General features: G+C 40.7%; 1 protein-coding gene across 2 annotated transcripts in view; it reads right to left on the bottom strand.

Annotated features, from left to right (window-relative positions):
• LOC143424536 (EGFR adapter protein) overlaps positions 1-15204 on the bottom strand; it is a 261708-nt gene extending 246504 nt beyond the window's left edge. The window contains exon 1 of one of the 2 annotated variants that reach the window (XM_076896665.1): positions 15128-15204. In XM_076896665.1, the coding sequence (XP_076752780.1) occupies positions 15128-15189 (62 nt within the window). In that variant the 5' untranslated portion in view covers positions 15190-15204. The remainder of the gene's footprint in view (positions 1-15127) is intronic. The other variant, XM_076896666.1, reaches the window with a different exon arrangement.
• Between the last annotated feature and the right edge of the window lie 1231 nt (positions 15205-16435).

The raw sequence follows: 16435 nt of genomic DNA, 5'->3' as shown, positions 1-16435 counted from the left end.
AGACGCTGTTCAAGATCGCAGAATCATAACTCCTCGACGCGTTATTACGTTACGATGCACTCGCGCACGTTTCAATCCTCTGATCAGCAAGAGTCTGGACCTTGCGTCCCTGTCGTTGAATTCTTAAACACTCACGTCATCCGCACAGTCCACACATTTGGTGAACGAAACTGTTAACCTACATAACGCACGACCACTAAATTCTGGTTTCTTGAATGAAACGAAGGACACGCGCTGTTAACTGCGATCAGAGACGTTGATCGAACCCAGAGTTCCATTTAATTACTGTCGATTTAGAAGAAATTGATGAATGGCAAAGAACAGTCCCCTTTCACCGTTCGTTTCTTCGCAGCAGGGTTCATCGAGTTTCGTTAAATAATAAGGGAGTAGCACGTTGCCAGGCGCACCGCGGTGGTATGCACCGCGATCACTAATCACTGTCACTTTCCTCTAAACATGCCCAGCCGAGTACTCGGTTCGACGCCACTTCTGCACCGCGCGGGACCTACACGATCACTTTTGTATCATTAATCCTGCTGACCACGAAAACTAGTTTCGCGAAACGCGTCGAGGCGTTTCGCAAGCGGACTCGGACGCAGTTAACCGTGCAGCTGCAACAAACGATTCGCGATATACTCGAAAACATCGAACGTCAATCCTAAGCCAGGTTCGATTAGCGCGGCGTACCTGCGAGCCGTGCAAATAACCCGCGACTGGTTCAAATCGCATTTCTCACGCGAACTTATTCACCTACACCTTTTTAACCGGCTGCATCGTTCCGCGCATTGTCGAGCGTGTATCCCAGAGCGTGTCTGCTCCTCGACCATCGATTAATCGACGCTGAACTCGTGGAAATGGAAACGCAGAGGAAGAAACGAGCGCGCGATGCGATAACAGTCGCGTCGGAAACGGAGGCGACGAATCACGCGCGAAATTACCCGCGACGGATATTGCGTCGAGCCAGACAACGACACGGTGCGTTCGTTACGTTGTCGCAGGTGAAACCGCGTCGCAAAGGCAACCTGGACTCGCTCGAGTGTTTACTTCGTCGCGCTTACCAAACTCGGTCACGTTGCGACTGTTGACATTTTCGTGTTCCCAGTCTTGGGAGTCGTGACGAAGAGTCGCGACGCAGGTTGTGTAAAACGTGAACAGCATCCGCGGCGGCCTCGATACTTTCCGTAACGAGAAATTCGCGAGTGCATCGCTGGGGTCACGACTCCCAGACACCGCGATCAGCGACCAGCGAATTTCTGTCGCGCCTCGTACGAAAATTTCTCGCGACGCCTGCGCGTGTGCGAATTCTATGTGTCACGTAGAAAAATACGAGGTGTACGTATCGTGGAATCGACTCGAGTTTGTTCTTTCCGGGTGAGCAGAACGTCTGCGAACAGAGTGTTCATTATAATGGCGCACGCTCGCGACACTCTCGAGGGTATTTCGCGAGGGCACGCGAGAGCGACGATTTTTAATGCGAACGGCAAATCGTATCGCGCGCGGATATCGACCAGGTCCGTTTTAATTAATCGCCACTCGTTTGATCACGGACACTTGCCCGGTTTAATTAATTGCCATTCATCTAATTATGTATGCGCGTTATAGGAATTTCGTTGCATTATGAAATGCGCTTTAATTACGTCGACCGTGCAACTCGAACGCGATCCCTTCTAGTATTAATAATAGTAAACGAGAATTCTATTTCTCATCTCTCGCGAGGGTCGTTCTCGATCGTTCGCGAAAAATCGAGGCTTAACGCGTATCAGAGTCTGAACGCGATTAATCGTTGATTATCGCGAGTTTGCTGGAAGATGCTTCCCAGTGGGAGTAGCTTTCGAACGATCCTTGCTCCCCTTTCCTCTGGGAAGATGTATATTAATTAGAAATCGTTTAACTAACCGTGCGTCGTAAAATTAATTGTCGAAAAGCCTTTGAAGGAATATTAATTAATTCTAATAACAGGTTTCGAAGATCATCTTGCGATTCAAAGTAGAAGAACACCGATTGCCTTCATTTAGCAGGTATTAAACTTTCGCGTAAAGATGAAAAGAGATTATGAAGTACAAATATAATTGTTATTCTATTTAAATTTTGTCTGTTTTAAATAAAAACTTGCTCGCGACTCTTTGTAATTCCACAGTAGAAGTTTATTTACTTGAGAGCGAAGGCAAAAGTGTATTACGGGAGGTGACGTTATATGTCAAGGATGCACGTCCCATTGAGAAGACATTTTTTTTGCCAGAAAATTAAAACAAGGGGAACGCGACGTTCTTTGTGTATCTCGATGTACAATTTTGTTGCGCGATATAGGTGTCATGTGAAATAATCATTACAAAATTTTAGCGTTAGCCATTTACAGCAATTTTCCTAACCTTTCGCAAGTACCAAACACAGTTATCCTTAGTCTGTGAGAACTCGCACAGTGGCTTGTAAAACGACCGATTAAAAATAAATGGCAATTCTAAGCATCCGGCAATGATCCATCTTGGCCAAGAAATCCCAGCAGAAGCTCGCGGATTCCATCGAGACAATCCAGAACCGTCATTTTTCCAACCGTGCACTACGCTAATAACATATTTCGCCTCTTAAACGAACGAAGGAATTCCCGTCGATCAAGTTGCACGTACTACTTAATTCTAGCACCATTAATCAAGATCATCCAATCCTTTCATTAAGTGTACGCGAACGTCATTTAATTGTCCACTCGTGCAGAAATACTGGCGCGCACGCATTGTCGAGGGAGCCAGCCTGTCCGTCAATCTTGCGATGCCATTTGCATAATGATGCCTTTCATCGACGTCGTTTAACGGAGGGGGAAGAGAAAAAAAGGAGAATCCTCGCGCTCTTTCATTAAATCCGCTTAATGAGGTATCAACAGCCGTCCGTTTGTTTATTTCGGCTCTACGTGTATCACTCGAGTAACAAAAACCGATCACTGTTATCCATTAAAAACAGCAACGCTCCTTGCATCCAACCATTTTTAATACCTTCGTTCACTAAACAATTACCATGATCGTTCTCTTCCAACAACGATCGTGCACAATGATCGTGTTCTCGTTCACGACGACGGAGTGGCTCCGTTTCTCGCCGCGCGGAGACGGTTTCGAGGAGACTCATCGAGCATGCATGCATATAAGACCAGCGGGTATTCTAATCGGTCCGCGGACGAGGTGCGCGGAAAGAAGCGTGCGTTGTCCGCGCGGTAGCCGTGGACGGGGAAGGAGACTGTTCTCCACGCGGAAAGACAGCCGCGCGCGAGTCCCGAGTGTCCGGCGACGAGCGTCGACGAACGACCTTCGAACGTTCACCCATCGAGGAATCTGGTGCGGCGTGCGCGCATCGCCGGAAAACGTCGTGTGCGTCACCGATCACAGACGCGTCTGCATACCGGCGTTCGCGTTTATCGTCGCGCGAGAGCACGCGTTACGCGCGATACCGCGCGCGGTAAGTGCCGCGCAACGTGCGTAATAAGACACTGCCAGGCCAGATCGTGGCCGGTGCTCTCGCGGAGGGCCGGCTCTGCGCCGCGGCGTACTATGGGGACAGTCGAGGGGTCCGCGCCGTCCTGCCTCGAGACTCCGGGTCCCGTATGTCAGCCGGCACACACACACGCAGCAAGGTCGTCCCCGTCGAGGCACCCGTGACTCTCCCACCACCGCCGTTTCAATCATCCTACTTTCCTGCCGCTAAGGGGGCCCCCTTTTACTCCCACCAGAGCGGACCAGACGATACTATTTCGAATATCGACGTTTCTCAATGGGCATCGACCAACGCTGCTTTTCGTGATTTCGTTCTTATCGATTTTTGTTTCGTTTTGGTTTTAAATAGTAGGAATTAGTATCGCGTATTCTCTATTGTAATTTGGTTGATGATGGTCTTGATGGTTGCCTTGAGTCCTTTTGAGGGTTTAGAGTAACAGAGGATTTGGTCTTAGTGGGATTGCAAAATTTTCAATTCACTTACATGGAGCCTTCTTTTACTCCCACCAAAACGGACCAGACGATACTATTTCGAATATCAATGTTTCTCAATGGGCATCGACCAACGCTGCTTTTCGTGATTTCGTTTTTACTGATTTTCTTTTGTTTTGGTTTTAAATAATAAGAATTGTCGCGTGATTATTAGTTTGATTGATGATAGTCTTGAGTCCTTTTGAGAGTTTAGGGTAACAGAGGATATGGTCTTAGTGGGATTGCAAATTTTCAATTCACTCACACAGGGCCCCCTTTTACTGCCACCCAACCGTTTGTTTTGGTTTTAAATAATAGGAATTATTGCGTGCTTTCTATTGTAATTTGGTTGATGGTGGTCTCGAATCCCTTTGCGGTTTTGGAATAACAGAAGATATGGTCTTAGTGGGATTGGGTATTCCAAATTTTCAATTCACTCAGACAAGAAGTTTTCTAATTAAAGACCTGTGTGAATACCAGATTTGATGAAATACGAAGACCATTAAAATCGTAGTTGAAACATTAATAAATGTAATGATAGGAGATTCAATGAGGAACAATGTTGAAAGCTGTCGAGCTAAAAAAAATCATAGAGAACTCTCGTTAAAATAATCTTCCTAAGGGCACGTTGTACACCGACCAATTTACATCGTATACTCGAAATACGCGTGCTGGCAAGGTACTGGCAGATATTTTATTAACGATGGAAGCGTATCTGATTTTTAAATGAGAACTTGTACTGTGCAACCCTTCATTACGATACGTTGCAATTTCCTACAATGTTTCGTTGATAGAAAAGAACGTATAGTAATAGTATAAAATTACTGAACCAGCACACTGGACTATGAATCCAAGGCGTAATTGCGTTTCGTAGTCAATTTTGTTACTTGAATTAAATGCCGGATATTATTTCACTCTACCTCAAAGTCCATTCTTAGAACGAACTATGCAATTTATCTATTAACTTACGAAATTGCACATAGTATACTTCATTCTAGAATTTTAAACGAAATACTTCATCAGCTATGTAAAACACGATGCATGCATCGTATATTAGCTTCTACAGGTACCATTATATCTATCAAACTTTATTTTATTACGGATATCACGTGAATAAACTTGAAAAAATAACTCTTGTTACTCGTTAAAACAGTTAAATTATATCTAAATGTAAATTTGTTTATATCAGATAATTGACAGTGATTATTATTACGGGTATTTGAATTTCAAATGCACGATACGTCGTGGAATAGAATTAGAATTTGAACGCTCCTCTGGATAGTTAAAATCTACGCGTCTCGTTGCATAAAATTTATTACCGATCCGATTAAGATCAAACATAATGGTTTCACAGCCTTGGCACATTTTTCTGACACCCGGTACACAGATGCTTGATCGACTTCTAATATGTATGTGTGCTCGTAACTCATAAGAAGCGGTATAAGAAACCACAAACTGCGGTAAGATGGATGTACCTATATTAGCTGCACGGCAACAAAGTGTAACAATGAGTAAGTAAAAAGAAACAGTGATATTTCATTCGCGGTCTTATACGAGTCGAGTAACCTTCATTTTCAGGATCTTAATTGCATTCGGTCATTTCGAAAAGTATTATTACACTCGATGCTGGCTGATCCATCATGCGAATCATCTATGTTCCTCCTTTTTTTTCAGCCACGCGGATTTTAATATCGCTTTGCTTCTCGCTCGCTATATTTCTAGTTAATTTATTACACAATTTAAGCAACGAATCTTCGAAATCGAATTGATAACATGCCTTCGAGGATTAAATTTTCAAGAGAACGCTTCATTCATTTGCCTCGATATCTTGACAATTAGGGTACCATCCTTTAAAATAAATTTCTAATAAAATACTTAAAACAGTAGAGTTATTAGCAACAAAATTGAAAAGTAATTCAAAGTGCAAACAATGAATTAATCCCTTGATCGAGCGTACGAACACGTAAACTCTCGCAAGCTAAAGGCATCAATTACGCTTAGTTTCGTTCAATGCGTTAATGCTGTATGCCCTGAGATGAAATCCAGCGAACGTTTTTCATCGTGACATCCGTTTTAAGCCGCGACGGGAAAAATAAAAATACCTTCATTTACGGGGGAACAATTGCCGCGCTTGAAAAGTTCAATGGCGACCTTCGAATTTTGGCGGGACATATCAGCTATGGGAGAAAAGAGAAGATGAAAATAGAGTGGAACACAAAAATTGGCTCCGCTCGAACAATGGCGCAAAAGCAGCAAGGGAAAAAGAACGTTTGCGTAACTGAAATAGTTGAATGGTTCGAGGCCGGCCTTTATTCTCGACGATGCTCATCGAGGAGTGTTAAATTACGCAGACATTGTACAAGAACAATGTGCTTTCCGTATGTCGAGAATTGCCGGAATAACGGCGGATACTCCTCGACGAGGCATAAACGCAACAATGGTCGCAACGATCATCAGATTTTACTAAAACTGCTCCCGTTACTTATAAAACCAACCCGTTAGAATCTTATTCTCGCGTCTTTTGAATTCTGCAAAATTTCATACGCACAATATCATTATACAAATTAAATTAATTTGTACAGGTTCAAATATTTCGAATATAAAGGAAGAAACTTTTTATTTCTTAAAAGAAAATAATAAATTAAATTTTTGTTTACGTTCAATGGTATTTGATATACTTAAAATTGAACGATAAGAGTATCTAAGTATGAGAAAGGAAAATGGCGTTTATATACGAGGACGAGTGGAAGTTATTTATTAAGCTAGTTAATCGTTTGATACAAGAGTATTCATCAAATAGTCAAAGTCGTAACTCTAGAAATTAGTGATAAATAACAGACATCGCACAGAGCCAACGAGGAACCTACAACTTATTACTATAATCAATTCTAATCCTCCATTTTTAATCCACGCGATCAGAAGCCTCCTTTCGAAGCAAATGGCTGAATGAGCGTATTCGAAAGTGTTGCTAAGAAGTTTTTCTCGCAACGACACTAAAAATAATTGATGATAAGCACACTGCGATAATTCGCATCCTTTTTTCATCCTGAAACTGAACAAAACATTGCGTAAATGAAAAAAGAGAAGTGGTTGAAGAGAACCTTCTGATGTAATAAATATTAAGTGAAAGATTAATGAATGTAGAAATTGTATAGATAAGGCTCGATAATGATTGTCCTATATAGAAACAATAAGTACACGAAATAGAAAAGTTTCACTTGTTCACGTGTCAGTAAAAGAGAGACAACAGATGATCTACAAAGGCAGATAACGCAAGCGTGAAAACTGGACATTGCCACGCAACGTGTCAAGAACAAATTGGTTCGATTCTATACATCGAATGTATTTTCATGACACGAAATAGTTAAGCAGCGTTAAAAAGCTATATGTAGATAGACAATACCTCTAAATAATTGGCACTGCATACCAAACCTCCATTTTTACGCGATAGTTGCGTCGATTATTACGAACAGTTCGACACATACACGACACAAGTATTTATCGCATATCGTTAAATCATTTCTTAATTTTAGCAAAACAATCGCGAGAGACCTACTTGTCACAAGTACCATATTGTCTCAAACACTTCAATTCAATTCATTAAGTACGTATATGTACATATAGATGTCAGTTGGCCTACAAATGAGTCGCCATAAAAGGAACGATTTTATAGTCACTCGGTGGAACAAAACGAAAGCCAGAAGGCAACGAAATTGCATTCGAGGCTTCGCGTTCGAGTGAAACGACTTTGAACACCCTTCGCTTGCATACGCGTGCACTAATGGCGAGAACCCAGAAACCAGTGCAACGCATGCCTGCGCGTAGCCATACAGGATTTCGTCATGCCTCGCATTGTCTTACAGACTTTTACCATCAAACAAATACACGTCTAACGAACCTTCGAACTTCCTTTCCTCGAAATGGAAGCTTCGAATCGCAATCTGGTTACATTTCCAGTTCACACCACTTAGCCGTCCACGTTTATCCGTTTCGTTTCCATTTGTCTGCAGCTGGATCCTCCGCGTATCTCATTCGTCAGAGGTTGCAAATTTAAAACATTTAAATAGTTAGTCGAGAGCAATCGTACGCAGTGTTCGCCAAACGCATCTCGCGCGGTAGCGTGGAAAGTAATTGATTAGCGTTAGGGCGCCGCGTGTACCAGCACGTTCGAGGAATGCAGTTTGAGACTACGACGAAGAATGTAGAAAGGCACGTCGATGGTGTGGATTACTTTTAACTGTACTCTTTATACACTGTTCCGCTACAGATTGAGGCTTAAGGAGCGGGAACGAGGGAAAATTGATGTGAAAACTCGTAGACACGCTCGGTGGATTCATGTTTATGCTCGTTACGAGGCTGAGGCCTGGCTTCCTTGTTCAGATTTACCGATGAGGAATGAAATTTTAGCGTAGAAAGGACGGCTTGGGTCGGGTGGGAAATGTTCAGCGTTTAACACGGAAAGTATGGTGCTTACTTATAATTGAGAAGCAAGTTTGCTTATTTTTTATTGTATTTCTCTTTATGCCTGTGAAAGTATGCTTGCACGTTGTTACGTGGACTTTGACGGTTCTGGTACTGAGAATAATTTCGTTCACACTATTAATTAAAATCATATGTAAAGCAGTTGTATGGGAATATAAACTATGTACATGCATGCAGTGCAACAATATGATTTGTGCATAAATGTACTTTATTAATTACGTATTGCTAATTAGATACCATATGCATATGTTACAATGAATATTGTGTACATTCGCAGTCGAGCGATGTTAAACTTATAAATTTCGACGTGAAATGATTTATTATTCAAAATCCTTGTGCAAAAGTAAGGCAAAAATGAAGAATGCAAGCATTCAATGCAATCAATCCTCCACTAATCAGTACAGCTTTGTAAAAAACTTAAAATAATCTAATACAAATCGGACTAGTTCGTACAACGTTGAGATTTAAAAAAAAAGCCACCAATGGTACATAATTTCTGTATTTGCAGAGAAATTCTCTGGCAACTAAAATTGAGAAATAGTAAGAAAAGAACTCATGGAGGGAAAAAATAACATACTTCTGCCAATTAATTTCTATTGCATAGAAATCGCGTTACAGGAAAACTGTCGCAATTTCTGCCCCACGTATATGGAAACCATGTTACAGGAATATCTACTATAACGAGGTTTGTCTCTGAAACAATCAACTGTAAAATTCCTCGCCTCTGAAAGTGCCGACGATTAGGAAACCATTTTGTCTAGCGCGAAGCTACAACAGAAGCACTTCCATCGCGAACGTACGTATAATGCAACCATGTCTATGTATTGACGATTACTGCAACCTGCCATCGTGATAGCTCCCCGTATTCTCGAGCAGCTAGTTAGGCGTAATAAGAATGGCAACAGACAAACGACGACGTCGCTACAAATCGTGACGTTGATCGCAAATACTGAAGAGAATATAGTTATCTATAGCGAGATCCATCTAACGGAGTCTCACTGCCAAGCGAACGCGAAAATCATGAAATTTCCCAATTCATTTCCTCAAGAACGAAGCCTGCACAAGTGCCAAAAAAAAAGTAAAGAACGACGAAACTCAGTAAAGCAATAAAAAGATAGAAAGCGAAGCAATAAGAAATCGTTTCATGGCGAATTAAACGTAACCACATTCGACAACCGTTTCCTACTGCAATCGTCCCTCGAAGGCCGCGGAGAAATAAAAGGTAATAAGGAACCCGTATCGACAGAAATTTACGCTCCCCTTACGACAGAGAATTCCGAGGGGGACCATTGCGGCGAAAGGAAAATTGAAAACGAGTTTAGAAGAATAGACAGTACGTTTCGTTGGAACTCGCGAGAGATCAAATCGCGCGATACCCAGCGAGTACCCATGCACGTTGGACATCCATTCTCATTTAACACTTACATACACTGAAATCAATTACATTCCCCCGCTGCGGCGACGGAGCAAGATTTACCGCGCGTCCACCCCTTTGAAGTCGGGACGCGAGGCGAGGGAAGCCGCCGCGTGAGAATTTTTCTGTCTCGAAAAAAAGTACGGAGATCGGCTGACAAAATCGGCGAGACGCTCGCCCAATTTTGCGAGCGAATTTTCCCCGCGAAATTCGTGACCCGTCTCGGTCGGTTCCGATTTGCCTCCAAGTAATTACCAGCTGAATTTACGAGCGAGCGTATGAGTTAAAAGTCGCCGAATAAATTATCGGGATGAAAGTGAGGGGGGGGGGGGGGGGAGAGAAAAAAATAACTCGAGTAAAAGGCGTCCACGAGACGGTGCACGGGGCCCCGCTCTTGATTTATTCTTAAAAGGAGCAGCCGGGTATTTCGCGTTATTCGCAAACACGAATGATACGCGAGGTACCAAACGGCCGACTTATACCGTGTTGCGTAACGCTGGAAAGCGATATCTGGCCCCGCGTTCGTTAAAATCTGGTGATACAAGATTTGTTGCCGATGCTGAAACATCGATTCCGCCGAATATCGGTTTCTTCTTGCAGTTGACGCGCTCGAACGTATCTTTACGGGTATCTCTTTTACATTCCGTGCTGTCGCGTACGCGTTAATTTTAAATAACAGCAGGGGACAGGCTATATTATTTGCATTTCAGAATAATAAAATATAAATGTAATTCAGTTCGTAGGATAATTGGTTATTCGTTTACGAACTGTGTCTTAGAAATAATCGATGGTTCTTTTCTATATTGCTGAGGATAGTTGCAACAGATTAGATAATTATATAAGCACTTTTACTATGAAATTAGAAGTTCGTAGAAGCTTTTCGTTCAAAAGTTAACTTCAGACGACTGATACATTTACCTGCACTTCATCCCCGCCCGTGTCTCACTCGCTGAAATTCTTTTCACCTCGAATATAGACGTAAAACTTCGCGATCCGTTGCGTTCTCATAAATTACCTGCTACTTTGTTAGCCGTTACTTATTAGCCCCGACATAGCCGCGATGCATTTTGAATCCAGCGGAGAAATTAATGCCGAAATTCCCGGTATTTGTTCGTCTGACGTATTGCGGCAATAAAAATCGTTACGTTACAGCCTGGCTGCAACACTACATAAATCTAATGAGGGGAGAAAGTTCATTATTAATCTTACCGGCGCGTTTAAGTTGCAAACGAATAAGTTCCGCGGGGCCGTGCAAAAATGTTGGGAACACGATCCACGGTTCGCACGCACGCCGCGCCCGCGTGGGCGGAGGAGAGCTTTCGTGAAGAGTATGAGGAAGTCGAAGTCAATGACTTCGGGACGCGGTGAAATGATGCGTTCTGCTAGATCCTTTTTTCGCCTCGAACTGATTGGGTGTCGGGAGACAAGGCGATCCCCTTCTCGAAAGGGGTCTAAGTTATTGAGAAACCAAGGTAAAGAGGGGTAAACAAGATGTCATCGATTTTATTTGCTCGCTTCTCACCGCTGCATTTAATATCGACGATATTATTTCGAAGACGCTCGATTTTAAAAGCTGTATCTATGTATTTTTGTTGCAGTAAGCATGGAAGATTTTTTAGCGTGTAAAAGTAAATACGTGCATTTTGATGTTTATACTCAAGGTATTCCATGGTAAAGTTTAACTGGAGTGAATTCAAAGCACGAAAATTACAAGAACGTTCTTTCTATGTAAGTGTATGGACGAACGCGACCTCGTTTTCTGGTTACAGCCTATTTTGTGTCAAGCAAACGATGGTTCGTAAAGGTTTGCACTGAGAAAAGTCTATATCTAACAGTCAAACAGCTAACGTTGGACTACACATGTTTTCGCATAGGATACATATTTTCTAATTCAGTGTTTGAACGAAACGTTACTTTCAATGATAATTTACGGTTATCTCTAACTAAGAGTAAGTTTATCGTATTTTACCTGCATTCTCTCTGTTTTACTCATAATGGTAAAAGCACGCGAGAGTCCAGCGTACAGTCATATAGATTTTGTCGCACGTGGAATTCTTACGCACCTTTGCCATTATCTTGATGGATTTTCAAAGTCGTTTCTGTTGAGAACGAAGTTTCAAACGTGACTTGCGATTCTCAATTTTCCTCTTATCTGCGGATCTAAAGTCGCTCGTTAAAATTTCTCTCGAGAACGATCGAACACCCTGTGGATCCTCGTAAACAGCACATTCATTCGAGTTTGCATTAGCATACGATTTCGTTACTTCTATTTCTATTTTCGTGACTATTTCCAAATTGAATCCTTTCCTTTCATTTTTAAAAAGAATGAAATTGCGAGGTTATTTAAATTGTATCTTGCAATATCAAATATATGCCTTGAACATCGAATTATAATATCTGATATTAGTTGCTGAGCGAATTAATGTCAAATAGATAATACAACGTAAAGTATTTCCAACGATATAATTTAAAAAAACTATTTCTTAATAGATACTTGGTAACATTTACAATTGGTCTCATCTCGTGATCGATTCCTTCAGAGAAAACTAAAACAGTATTCAATTATGCTCTACATATAGCGCAATGTGTACAGGCTGAAAAAAATGGTTACAGCAGAAACCAGATTGGTAACTCGAAAACAGGGTCATATTGATCATCATCATCGAGGTTACATCGCGAGTGTACGTTTATATAAATTATCTTTTATATTTTATATTTACCCGCTGAGCATACCTTTCTATCTGCGTCTCAAGCGTTATGGAACACCCTGTACATCGTTCCATAACGATCGTTACGAAAAAATTAAATTGTACCGAAAGTACCCTCTCGATGGAAGTAAGATATCGAGAACCGTTGCAATTGCTGATTGCACTTAATTCCGATCGTTTTAATCACTGATGATCCCGCCAAAGTAAGTGTAATTGCAGTTTGCACGCAAAGGGGTTCCGTACTGCAAGCAATTACATTTACGTATCTGTCGTTAGTGAAGGGAATAACGATTCACCGTTCTCTTCTCGTACACGGAAATGAACGATTGTGATACATTTATGAGCGAAATATCAAATTAATAGCGAAACGGTACCATACATGAAGATAGCGCGCAGGATAGAACATGAATTTGAAGAAAAAAAACTGGAGTGCACTGCGGTTATGAAAAGTTGAAACATTCAAATTTAAATTCGTGATGATACATCGACGAAAAAGTTAAGTATCATGCATCAAGTCTTGAGAAAATATGAGTGCTATATTAAATTAAGTGTTCGGGTGCGAATTTGCATACATCGTATAAAGAGAATAATAAATTTCTCATTTTACGAAAGCTTCGAATAATTTCGCAATCTTTACGAGTATTTTCCTTAAATGATTTAGAATCTTTGCTCTTTTTATGTTATGCTAAACAATCGTTTCAGCCTAAATTTCTTCGATCACGAGCACGTCTCGTTGCATTTCCAAAACGAAGCGCGAGCGTTCGACGGAAAAAGGTTCTCGTTATAAAAAAAAATATTACCCGAAGGGAGAGTCGAGAAGAAAAATCGCTTAATTAAAATACTTTGTAAATATCCCGTCTGGCGAAGGCTCGTTTCAAATTACAGATTTATCAGATAAGGCGGTACGAAAAAGGAAATGAAAAAGGAAAAAAAGGGTCGAAAAAGGTAGAGACGACGGGGACGAGGGAAGAAAAACGATCGCGTACAAGGTATAAACACGGCAATTACGTAAATCCCGAAATTTATTCCCTTTTCGTTTTCGAACAGCGGAGAACGTGAAAGATTTGAAAGAAAGGGAGACCTCCGCCGCAACCGATCCATTGAATTTTGCAGACGCACACGTAGACGCACGGGGGTGCGCGCGCGCGCGCGCGCGTGGTGCTTGTTTCGTATAAATGCGCAAACTTAAGCGTAAATGCACGAGCATGTGCCTGGCGTGCACGTACTCGATCGTTTCGCTCGGACCATTCGAGAGAAGAAGAAGAAAGGACGGCGGTGGGAAGGCGAAGGGGGTGGAAGGGAATCGTACATGAAAATTACATACTCGCTGAGACCTGCACTTAAAAGGCTTCGAACGTATAACCGTAGGCAACTAAAAGCTTCGTATACGTCAATGCCAGATTCGTGATATTACGCAACCCGTTACGCTCAAGTAGGATCCGATCGTTTCTTTTAATTGCAAATGATGCTCGAATAATCGTACGCCCGTGATATTGGTTATCGTTAATCGATTGGCTCGATAGCGAAATTCTTTCCCCCCTTTTTCTTTTTAAATCATTCTAAAGGGGAACGTAGGCATTATTGTTCACGAGCCACGAGTCAGTTATTATTATATCGGCTTATATGGAATGGACGAGACTATATTGTTCTCTGTTAATGATTTCTTGGTTGATCGATTGAATTGATGTTAGAAGAATCACTTCTAACTTGAAGAGGACAAGATTGCATAGCTCGAACTAAGTACTATAGAAGATCAAATATTTTTTATTAAATAAGATCATATTCATTATTATTATATTATTATGATAATTGTTAGATATATGAATTTGACGGCTTGTATGACACAAATTTTTCTAGTATCCTTAGAATTTTATACATTGGATTATACTACTGAATGATGCATTTGTATTCAAGTACGGATACTTCTGAATGTTTCAATTAAAATAAATTTACTAGATATATGTTACTAAATATTTTTTCTAAAAATGATACAAAGTGTCAAGCTAGCTTCTGAGGTAAAAATATTAACTATTCGAAGTAAAAATTGTATCTGCTTATATCTTTACGTATGGTGACAAACCTCTGTCAAGGCAGAGTGTTATCACGAAGTTATGTCGTATATGCTTTAAGTAAACATCATACTGCCTTAAACGGAAATTTTATTATGCAGATAATTCGAATCTTCATACTTATTTGTACTATATATTAGTTATGCACACACGTGTCTGTATATACGCAATATATTTCAGGTACAGAATGAATAATAACTATAAAATGGAGCCTCTGTAATTCAAAAGATCCTAAAGGATCCTTTGAACAAATTCAACCAATAAACTATCAATAATTTCATTTCATTTTGCTAGAATATACATTGTATAAAATTAATGATTCTTCTGTTCCAATTTTTTATATCGTCGTTACCATTTCAATTATATCTAACGCAGACACTGCAACACTGAACCCTTTCGTTCGCAATATAAGCGACACGTAGCACATAATTTGAAACGATTAAAACAAATCTTAAGTCGAAATGCAAAGGGAAACAATAGAAGAACGAACTAGAATGAGTCTCTCACCTTAGCTGTGACGAATCTCTTCGAGAACGGTTCTGCCATAATAGGTAGACATCACTTCCCATCTGGTTGTCACTCCGGTATGTTTCACAAAAACGCTGCTCACATTAGTCGGAAGGAAAATGCACGTTCGACAGCTTTTTCCGCGCGCATTGCACAACACTATTATTTCATCGGCTCGAAGCTTCTCTCACTTTTTCTGGCGACGCTTTCTATTAACCCGCTTCGTTTCACTGCACCGTCTCATTCCGCACAACACTTCGCACATTCATTCTCGCCATCGGCACACTTTTCCCCCGTTTCCTCTTTTTCTCTTCTTTAAACAACACCATTCGAGCTTCTCCTCGCGTAATCTCCACGGATTTCCATTAAATTACCGTTTCTTTTGTCCGAGAAAACAATCGATCACGCTCGACATCGTCCATTTTCCGCTTTAGCGACACTTAGCATGTTGCGTAATTTCCGACGCCCGTTACCGAATAAATTGCTATCGCAGCTCCAAAATGGCTATAAATTTAAGGAACAGCTTATTCTATATCGTTTTCGTTAAAATTAATTGCCTTCTCTCTTTGACATCTCAGTTTAACGTGGCGTTGCCGTTTCACTTTCAGATATACTTTAACGTTCGAATTATCGCGTAATTACGAAGGTGTAATAAATCGATCGACCGAATGAAAGAACGAGAGTAATAAAAATAGCTGAGAAATAAATAGAGTACGTTAGTTGTATCGAAAAACTCTGACGAAAATTGGAGTCAAGTTTCAAATAAATCCGCAATATTAATTCTAATTATACGATAGTTACGATACTCTGAATTGAAAATACTTGCTTATACTGTAAGTTAAAGAATAAAGTGTCTATATTATAAAATAAACGAGTCGCGTCTATAATCTACGGTAGTATAAAGAGGAATTATGTACGAGAAGAGTTTCAGACGTCCACACGCCATGCGAATGGATGATAGACTGAATTTGACAAGCTTACAAGGGTAGACAAGGAGGAAATCTGTTTACTGTCGCGTTGTTATTGCAGTCAGTACAAGCACGCAATAATAAGAGTGACTTAACGATACGCAATTCATAACAGTTCAATATAGTATCTTGATAAATTAAAATATCTCGTATATCTCTCTCTAGTTATACTTAAATACTTTAACTATTTAAATTCTATCTGAAAAATAGCCGACATTAAAACTACTCCAATTTCGCTGAAAAGAATTATAGAACGCGAACCTATTTTTAAAGACGAAGCTTCTATTCCCCCATTTCTGAGTTGAATTTTTCATTAGAAAACGGAGTGAAAAATAGTCCT

Source organism: Xylocopa sonorina, chromosome 6 (genome assembly GCF_050948175.1).
Source record: "Xylocopa sonorina isolate GNS202 chromosome 6, iyXylSono1_principal, whole genome shotgun sequence".
NCBI lineage: Eukaryota > Metazoa > Arthropoda > Insecta > Hymenoptera > Apidae > Xylocopa > Xylocopa sonorina.
The sequence above is the reverse complement of the archived record's forward strand: the minus strand, read 5'-3'. Positions and strand labels throughout refer to the sequence as shown.